The 10,456-nt window shown below is 33.9% G+C and overlaps 1 protein-coding gene across 1 annotated transcript; it reads left to right on the top strand.

Annotated features, from left to right (window-relative positions):
• The first annotated feature begins 2,727 nt into the window (after window positions 1-2,727).
• LOC108859467 (homeobox-leucine zipper protein ATHB-9) lies at window positions 2,728-7,731 on the top strand. Its single transcript, XM_018633374.2, has 18 exons — window positions 2,728-3,215; window positions 3,733-3,892; window positions 4,014-4,129; window positions 4,251-4,341; window positions 4,422-4,517; window positions 4,605-4,718; window positions 4,805-4,888; window positions 4,965-5,120; window positions 5,215-5,289; window positions 5,385-5,491; window positions 5,573-5,762; window positions 5,855-6,043; window positions 6,135-6,215; window positions 6,294-6,434; window positions 6,521-6,810; window positions 6,889-7,006; window positions 7,115-7,264; window positions 7,364-7,731. Exons 1-18 carry the CDS (start codon window positions 2,998-3,000, stop codon window positions 7,508-7,510), a joined length of 2,523 nt encoding a protein of 840 aa, XP_018488876.2. The 5' UTR covers window positions 2,728-2,997; the 3' UTR covers window positions 7,511-7,731.
• Window positions 7,732-10,456: the final 2,725 nt, after the last annotated feature.

The following is a 10,456-nucleotide window of genomic DNA, read 5'->3' as shown; positions in this document are numbered from 1 at the left end:
CATGTTTAGCTTTTTCGTGCGTGTTGTATGATCTCGTAATGTGTGAGAGCTAACCTTCTTACCTAGCCGGAGACATTTGGGGTTGGGGTATGAGCAACCATATGCTTAAAACAAGAGTTTAGTCCGAAGTATTAGTTCTAATGATTTAGTCGATGATCCGTTATTTTCCATATTTTAAAATGTCACTTGATATCATAACTTATCACATTTTCGTGATTTTAGACTGAATCATCGTCTCGTCTGGTATATATTTTTGTTTGAATCAGTTGTCTGCGAAAATATATAGATAATATCTTATTTTGTCACAATATAGATAATGTCTTGCAATTCTTTTTATATCATAGTTTTAAGATATAAATTATTGATAACATATTGATATTAATTTATCACATTTTCGTGATTTTATATTGAATCATCATCTGGTATATATTTTGTTTGATTTAGTTGTGTGCGAAAATAAATAGATAATGTCTTGTAACCTTTTTTGTATCATAGTTTTAAGATATAAATTATTGATGATAACAAATGATTATTGTTGTTTTGTTAATGTTTAAAGAGCTATAGTTTTTTTTCTAATGTTTTCAATGCCACCATTCAACCTTTTCAATTCAAAATTACAAAAAATGCTTGATTTTAAATCAAAGTTGTGCAATAATAGTTTAGTTATTACTATAGATTTTTTTTGATCTAAAATCTATATCTAATAAATAAGAGATGAAACAACAAATCATAATTAATTAATACATCGATTGTCAATATAAATATTAAATTAATAATTTATAAAATTAATTTAATAATTAAATTTAAATAAATTAACATTCAAATATATATATATATATATATATATTAGTCCACACAAGATACAAATTATTATCTAATTCATAACTAACAGTAGATTCCATATGTGTTTGAATATAAATTCGGCACAATCGAATCTTATATAGCAAATTATCTAATAAATTACAAAATCTCATTCATTATTCATATTGATATAAGTCCTTCATAGTACGTACTAGGTTATGAAACTTGTATTTTGAATAAATAATTCACATAGAAATAATAAGCGCTCTTGTCATATAGGACCCCCCTCCCCAAAAAAAAACAGAAGAACAAACATGTTTGGACGACGAATGGATACAAACCATTTATAAATGGTAGACAACCAATTGAAAAATCGTAAACGGACAAGATACATGTTGTACTCCCCAGCAAAGGCAGACCTGTCTTAATTTGTTTTCTCATAATTTTTTTTGTTCACCGTTTTCTCCTAATTTATTTCGCAACTTTATAAACACGAGTTAAAGAAACAAACAAAAACACTTAACGTAAGAAAACTATAACGTTAATCTAAGAAATCACGCTTCTCACGCGCGTGGTGACACCACATACTTCTCATGCATCATCGAACCGTATGGATGAAATTGTACAAGCATCATTGTGGAAACGATGTACATGCACATACAAACGGTACATACATCATCATCAACATTATCTTAGGACGAGAGAGAGCAAGAAGACAGAGAAAATTTGATGCTATGTTTGGGTAGGCCAGTGGCACAGAGCTTAAAGACAAGAGCTTTATTTCCCCAAGTTAGCAAATTACCCAATTTCGTCAAAAATTCCGTTTCTTCTGACAACAGCACTTTCGTTTTTGCGATTGGAATAAGCTACAAATTTTGTTATTGCTTTTATGATTAGCAGAATTTTAGAGCGAGCGATTATTATTATTAAGTGTTTGAAGAGACAAGTCTTGCGTGTTGGCTTTTCTCATCTATTAGTGTTTAGCCTTCCACCCCTACTTCTTGATTAAATGCTAATCTCTATTAGTCTGAATGCATCTATAAGTTACGTTCAATCTTCTTTTGTTTTGTCAACGTCTACTTAATTATAATCAACATCAGGAATAATGATGACAGAAACACATTGATACGGAGAGTTAAGTGTTCTTCCAATATTTTTCTTCTTCTTTGGAACAACAGTGTCTTCTTTCATTTTCATTTCACAGAAGAAATGGGTACCAAACTTTTTTAATACTGTTAAAATTCTTCATTTCTTAGATAATCTCCAATGTACCAATCTATTTTTTTAATTTAAAATAGAAAAGTCTATCACAGAAATGAGTTTCTCTAATATATTTTAATTTTAATTTTTTCTCAATTTTTAAAATATATTATTTTTTCAATTACAGCTAGTACCTTTTATTTTACTTATGAAAAGTTGAAATGTAACCTTATTTACTTTTAACTTTTACAATGTTTTCATAAAATTTTGACATTATTTAAATTAAAATCTATTCAAAAACAAAAAAGTGACTCCTAGGTCAGAATAAAATCAATCTCCAAATTCTATGATTCGTTAATCGATTAGCAAAATTACCAATTAACTAATGTCGTCAGTGAATCATATCACATTCAAATTATATCAATAATTTTATGAATGTAGTTACTATTCTAGGTTGATCAAAATAAACAAAAAAATACTATACTCTTTTTTTTTAAAACAGCAGAGTTATTATATAAACAGAGTAAATATTTTTGATCAACAGAATCAAAACTTTAAGTTTTAACTTTTAACCAATTCAACCTACCCAGCATTTGGAAAATTCACCTTTTTCTCTTTTATAGAAATAATAATAAATAAATAAATAAAGAATTTACTCGTTCTAGTGCGTCTTGTTGTGTTCTTGCTTGTCCTCTCCTTCTCGGAAAATCTTTACTTTACTTTTTCAGTATTTTCCTCTCTCTCTTACAAAGAATCTCGAGACTAGTGTCTTCACTTCTCTCTCTCTCTACTACATATCTCCCTACCCTTTGCTCTTTTTTCCACTTTCCATCTGCTGCTTTGCCCAAACTCTTTTCCCTCATGAACTTCATACAAAGCTCTCTCCACTCAGAGGGCTTACCCGTTTGAATCAAAGTTTCGATTTTTATCCTCTCCCTCCTTTCTCTCTCTCTCTCTTTTTTTTTTTTTTAAAGCTCCGCTCTGTGTGTGGGAATTATGATGGCTCACTCCATGGACGACAGAGACTCTCCGGACAAAGGATTCGACTCGGGAAAGTACGTGAGATACACTCCTGAGCAAGTCGAAGCTCTTGAGAGAGTCTACGCCGAGTGCCCTAAACCTAGCTCTCTCCGTAGACAGCAACTCATTCGAGAATGCCCCATTCTCTGCAACATCGAGCCTCGACAGATCAAAGTCTGGTTCCAGAATCGCAGGTCAATAATGATAAACTGTTCTAAATCTATATTTGTAATGAAAATTAATTATTTTTGTTTGTTTGTTTGTGTTTGAAGGCAAACATGTTTTCTGACAAATGTTTTTTTTGTGGGTGTGTTTAATTAGTTCTGTGGCTTTTGTCTCTCCATGACAAGTTAAAGCTTTTGATTTTCAGATCTATGATTCTATAAAAAAAAATATCAAAGAGACATTAGTTTCTCTTGCTTAGTTAAAAGTTGAATGACAGCTAATCAAAAAAAAAGTCCTTTATTTTTTCTTCTTGGAATGTTTATTTTTTTTTTTAATTCTGCAGAGAATATGTTGGAAATTACGTTATCTTTTATTTGTTCTTTATGTCATTCATTCTGGTATGATTCTAAAGCAAAAAGCATGTTTCTTTGCTCTCTCTCTCTCTATGTCTCCTGTTCATTTCTCAGCTATCCAACACATTTATCATACTACTGCTGTTTTGTCTTTAGCTGTCTATTCATTATTGGTTTATTTGAAATTGTTAAGATGTCGAGAGAAGCAGAGGAAAGAATCTGCTCGGCTTCAGACAGTGAACAGAAAGCTGAGTGCTATGAACAAGCTTTTGATGGAAGAGAACGACCGTTTGCAGAAGCAAGTCTCCCATTTGGTTTACGAGAATGGGTTTATGAAACATCGAATCAACACTGTGAGTCCCCCCTTCTGCCTGAATCATTGCAATGTTATGACTGGTTGGTTTAAAGTGTGATTTTGCCCTTGAGAATTATTCAATGACTGGGTCTTGTTCTGTGTGTATTGTGTCTCAATAGGCAACAGGGACGACCACAGACAACGGCTGTGAATCTGTGGTCGTGAGTGGTCAGCAACGTCAGCAGCAAAACCCAACACATCAGCATCCCCAACGTGATGCTAGCAACCCAGCTGGGTAATTTTTATTAATGAGAAGGCTCTGCTCTTGTTTGTGGTTTTGACTTTCTTTCTCAATATTTTGATTGACTATGAGGAGAAGAAACTAAAAATGGTAGAACATTTATTTATTAATGTAGTCTTCTCTCGATTGCGGAGGAAACCTTGGCGGAGTTCCTTTGCAAGGCTACAGGAACTGCTGTCGACTGGGTTCAGATGATTGGGATGAAGGTATTTAATAATATTAAAGGGTTTCATATGTACAAATGAAGTGATCTTTTTTACTAATATAATGTGTAACAAAAAAACAGCCTGGTCCGGATTCTATTGGCATCGTCGCTGTCTCACGCAACTGCAGTGGAATAGCAGCACGTGCCTGTGGCCTCGTGAGTTTAGAACCCATGAAGGTAAATGTTTTTTTTTTTTTAAATCTCTTTGACATGTTGTGTAAGAAGAAGGCAAATCTAATAAACTTGGAAGCACTGTGTTTTAAGGTTGCTGAAATCCTCAAAGATCGTCCATCTTGGTTCCGTGACTGTCGAAGTGTAGAGACTCTGAGTGTTATACCCACTGGAAATGGTGGTACCATCGAACTCGTCAACACTCAGGTCTGTTTCATCATTCTCCCTCTTTAGTTAGTTACCTTGTAGAAGAATGTTTCTGACGGGTTGTTCATGACTGACTCGTTAACCAGATTTATGCTCCTACGACACTAGCAGCAGCTCGTGACTTTTGGACGCTGAGATACAGTACGAGTTTAGAAGATGGAAGCTTTGTGGTGAGTCTTCTTAGGAACCTGTTTTTTATTTTTGTTTTGTTCTTTCTCTTAGCTACATTTGCTTTCCTCTTTTAAGGTTTGTGAGAAGTCACTCACGGCTGCAACTGGTGGCCCCAACGGTCCACTTTCTTCAAGCTTTGTGAGAGCCAAAATGCTGTCAAGCGGGTTTCTTATCCGTCCTTGTGACGGTGGTGGTTCCATCATTCACATTGTTGATCATGTTGATTTGGATGTAAAGCTTTTCATTGATTAAAAAAAAAATACACTTTAGTACTCATCAAACTCTCCTCTTTGTGTGTTAATTACACTTTTTGTTTTGGGTTTAGGTTTCAAGTGTTCCTGAAGTCCTGAGGCCTCTCTATGAATCTTCTAAAATTCTTGCTCAGAAAATGACAGTTGCTGTAAGTTCATCCTTAATGAACCCAATAACTAACCAGTCAGTGACCTTTATTAGTAGACTTTGTGTTTCTGATATTTAATTGCTGGAAATTTTCAGGCTCTGAGACATGTGAGGCAAATTGCTCAAGAGAATAGTGGAGAAGTTCAGTTTAGTGGTGGACGCCAGCCTGCTGTCTTGAGAACTTTCAGTCAAAGACTCTGCCGGTAATAATACATTTGCTTTATTATCCCCAAAAAGTAAGCCGTTGTTGTTCTAAATTGGGTTTAACTTGATTGAAACTGCAGGGGTTTCAATGATGCTGTGAATGGTTTTGGGGATGATGGATGGTCTCCAATGAGTAGTGATGGAGGAGAGGATATTACTATCATGATCAACTCTTCCTCTTCTAAATTCGCTGGCTCTCAATACGGTAACTCTTTTCTTCCCAGCTTTGGAAGCGGTGTTCTCTGTGCCAAAGCTTCTATGCTCTTGCAGGTACATCATATCATATCATGATTTGTTATTAATTTGAATAATTTCTTTAATTTTTAATTAAGTCCATTTTCTTGTTTATGTTTTTCTTGAAGAATGTTCCACCCCTTGTACTGATTCGGTTCTTGAGAGAACACCGAGCTGAATGGGCAGACTATGGCGTTGATGCTTATTGTGCTGCATCTCTCAGAGCAACTCCATTCTCTGTTCCATGCGTTAGAACCGGTGGGTTCCCGAGTAACCAAGTCATTCTCCCTCTCGCACAGACACTCGAACATGAAGAGGTAAATAAATAAAAAATCTCTAGAGCCTTTTCCTTACTGTCTCTTCTTTCACCATCATGCAGAGGCCTATAATCCATGTTTTGTTTCTCAGTTTCTGGAAGTGGTTAGACTCGGAGGTCATGCTTACTCACCAGAAGACATGGGCTTATCCCGGGATATGTATTTACTTCAGGTTTTGCTTTCATTTCAAAACACTTCCTTTTTTGATTTGTTGTTGTTGAAATGTTAAGACTTGTTTGCTTTTGTACAGCTTTGCAGCGGTGTTGATGAAAATGTGGTTGGAGGTTGTGCTCAGCTTGTCTTTGCTCCTATTGATGAATCATTTGCTGATGATGCTCCTTTGCTTCCTTCTGGCTTCCGTGTCATTCCCCTTGACCAAAAAACTTCTCCGGTAAAGTCATTTTGATGTCCTCTTTATAGTCTCAATTTGACAAAAAAAAAAAACTAAATCTTCTTTCTTTTTTGTTTTTGGAATAGAGTGATCATATATCTGTGAATCGAACAAGGGATCTAGCATCATCTCTAGATGGCTCCAGCAAAACAGATGCAGAAACAAACTCAAGATTGGTCTTAACCATAGCCTTCCAGTTCACATTTGATAACCATTCAAGAGACAATGTTGCTACTATGGCGAGGCAGTACGTGAGGAACGTTGTCGGTTCCATTCAGAGAGTTGCTTTAGCCATTACCCCACGTCCTGGCTCCATGCAGTTTCCCACTTCCCCTGAAGCTCTCACTCTTGCCCGTTGGATCTCCCGTAGTTACAGGTAACTTCATCTCTTCTTGCAACTGTTAACTTTGTTAGTCACATGTTTTTTCTTATTTGTTTCTTTTTGATGGTTTAGCATTCATACGGGTGCAAACCTGTTCGGAGCTGATACTCAAGGTTGTGATGGAGACACATTGCTTAAGCAACTCTGGAACCATTCTGATGCCATCCTCTGCTGCTCCCTCAAAACTAATGTAAGAATTAAAGGATGTTTGATTTTTGTTTGGTATGGATCGGTTTAGAACCGGGTTAGAAATCTTTAGGTGAATTTTTTTTTTTTTTTTTTTGTCTTGGTTTATCAGGCCTCACCGGTATTTACATTTGCGAACCAAGCCGGTTTAGACATGCTTGAAACTACACTAGTGGCACTTCAAGACATAATGCTGGACAAGACTCTAGATGACTCTGGCCGTAAAGCTCTTTGCTCTGAGTTCGCTAAGATCATGCAGCAGGTATTTTCTTGTTTTCTTGTCTTTTTTTCTCAAGGGAAGTTGTTAGTTCTGTTTTTTTTTTCCTGGAAAAGTCTTCTAAATTTTGAATGGAATGTTCAGGGGTATGCTAATCTTCCGGCGGGAATATGTGTGTCGAGCATGGGGAGACCAGTTTCGTATGAGCAAGCGACGGTTTGGAAAGTTCTTGACGACAATGAGTCGAATCACTGCTTGGCTTTTATCCTCATGAACTGGTCCTTCGTGTGAAGATATGAAGAAATGGATGTATTATGTTGTTATCTATTAAGGTTAGGATGCTGTTTTGTTGACTAAGGTTTGTGAAATCTAGAGGGTCAATGTGTGTAATATGTTGACAAATGTGATGATGTCTCTTGAAACGATAATGACACTATTGTCTCTTGAAACGATAATGACACTATGTATGGCATGACATATTATTTATATTTTGTGTTTATGTTTGTTTCTTATTAACCTGTTCGTTCTTTTTCTTATTTTGTTAGTAAGCTTGCTAACTTATTAATTATGACACTAGATTTTGACCCGCGCTTTTGAAGCGCGGGATATTTTACGATGAAAAATTTCACTAATAATTTAACAAATATTTTGGTTATTTTTAAAGAGTATGTATTTAAAATATTTTTGCATTTAAATCAGTATTTTTAAATTCAACCCGATTGTGATTATACCGGTTAATCCGGAGATCTGACAATTCAATTTATGTTTTTAAAATATTCATATTAAAAAATCACTAAAACCCGAGACTAACCGATTGAACTGATGGATGACCGATATGTAATCTAATTGGATTTAAATTGTAATAGTTTCATAATTTGTAATCCTATAATCGAAATTTTAAAGTTCACTATTTTGCAATTTATGAAATTATGACGTTTCTACAACATTTTAAAGAGAAAATGATAGATATAAAATATAAAAAATATATTGTTTGGAAACATTGATAGTAGTATAAAGAAATAAGTATATTGTTTGGAAAATGGATAGTAGTATAAAGAAAGGAACATTAGTGACTTAATGTATGTTTAACTATAAAGTATAAATGTGTATTTAATTTAAAAACTTACAAAATAAATGTTAGGTCCAACAGAATGTTTCTGTTTTAATAAGATAGATATAAGGATGGTCAACATTTATCAATCTGTTCAGGTACTTAAAATGATTAGGTACACTATCAGTGTGATTGGTTAGTAGTAGAATAAAATGGTGGAAAAAATGAGATGGGAAAAAGAGGAATTTTTTTTTTTTTTAAAGTTGTAGTAAGTTTTTCTCACTTTTCTAAAGTGAAAGAAGAATTTTTACTCTAGTTTCATTCATTTTAAAGTAAAGTGGCTGAAAACTATTTTTAGATTGGCAAAAATGATGAAAGAGAATAAAAACTGAATTTGGAGTAAATCACTAAATATATTTACCAACAAGATATGTAATGGAACTTTGTGATTGGTAAGTGTTTTATTTGCGACATGAAAATGCATGCGGAGTGTGCTTGTATTTGAATAATCATCCGAAAAATTAGATTTGGATGAATCTTTATTGACATTAAATGATCTATAATCATTACCTCTTTAATCTGTTAAATTGAAAAAAAAATCGTATCTATCACAAGAAAGCTAGCCATCATGATGATTCTGCTCTTTGACTAATAAGCGGATGCCTACAAACTTTTCTTCTTTAGTAATATGCGTAATAGAACATCTCTGATATGCGCTTAACTTTCTTTCGGGCAGAAATGTATAAACTTTGGAACTTTTATTGTGTGCAAAAAACTAGTAAAGCTATTTGCAATTATTGATTTTTTTTTGTTGCAATTATTAAACATACAAGCAGATTGTGCTATTTGTTATCGTTTGATATACTATTTGAAGTTTTGACTGGCAATTGTAAAACATACAAAACAGAGATTTTATTCGTTATCGTTTGATATACTATTTGGAGTATATTCACAGATGTTCTCATTTTAATTTGTTATTATTGTTGTTTTTAACAGTTACACAATCATTAATCGGATATTTGAGCTTTCTCAATATATAATAAGTGTTTTGGAGATTCTAATTTCTAAATGTTTGGTGAGTTTGTGGTTGTAACTTGTAAGTGTATTTGAGCTTCATTCAACATAACCACGCTACTGATTTTAATTATCTTTCCTTGGTGCTTAGTCGATGATCCACTATTATCTATAACCAGAGCCAGCTCTCAGATTTTAGGGACTTGTAACTATATTTATGCAAAAAAAATTTTTTTACATATTCGGGGATTTTTGTAATTTTTTCAAAAATTTGAGAATCTATATCAAATGTTTCACTTAACATGGTTCATGATCGGTTAACATGGTTAATTTTTTTTACATATTTGGAAACTTTTGTAAATTTTTTCAAAATTTTGAGAATCTATATCAAATGTTTCACTTAACATGGTTTATGGCCGGTTAACATGGTTCATGGCCGGTCCTATCTATACTCTGGTTTGTTTTCATGACGGAGCTACAGTAATGGGGTCATGTGACCCCTATGAATTCTGATATATGAACAAATTCAATGAAACATTACAAAATTAGCCTATGTGACCCCTATAACATATCAATGAAATCAAAATGACCCAGTGAAAAATATGGCTGGTATATCCAAACAAAGTGTTGCCAAACCGTTAGTCTCTTATTGACGGATGTTACTCGTCATAATCAAACTGTAAAGTTATTAAAAACCGGAGCTAGACTCGGCTACCTATAATGAGCTAAGAGTTAATGTGGGGCGGTGATTTGACCGCTTAGGGATGAAAAAATTGAATGTGTGGGTGGGCTCATGTAAAAACCCACTATTGTGACAAAATAGGTTTTGAAATTTGTGTGGTGGTACAGAAAAGAAAAAAGAAGGGTGAAAAGACACAAGTGATTCTGTTTAGGACAGATCTGGCATTGTGTAAGGAAATGCCTTACCGATTTTGTAAGTCAATATTGCTGATGTCATCATCCCACGAGCAAATTTAATCCTCCTACCTCTCCTACCCACAGAATCAAGAAAACTCAGAAAGCTCGTGTGCAGTATATTAATTTATACACGGACCCTGCAAAATATTCATCATTTTGTTTTCTTATACTTCTTCTGTATATGCTCAGATAAAATCTGAATAAATAACCGCTGTATATGCATATTTTCAAAGTAATTTGTTCGACAGCAACTT

This window comes from Raphanus sativus, chromosome 1, assembly GCF_000801105.2.
Source record: "Raphanus sativus cultivar WK10039 chromosome 1, ASM80110v3, whole genome shotgun sequence".
NCBI lineage: Eukaryota > Viridiplantae > Streptophyta > Magnoliopsida > Brassicales > Brassicaceae > Raphanus > Raphanus sativus.
The sequence above is the reverse complement of the archived record's forward strand: the minus strand, read 5'-3'. Positions and strand labels throughout refer to the sequence as shown.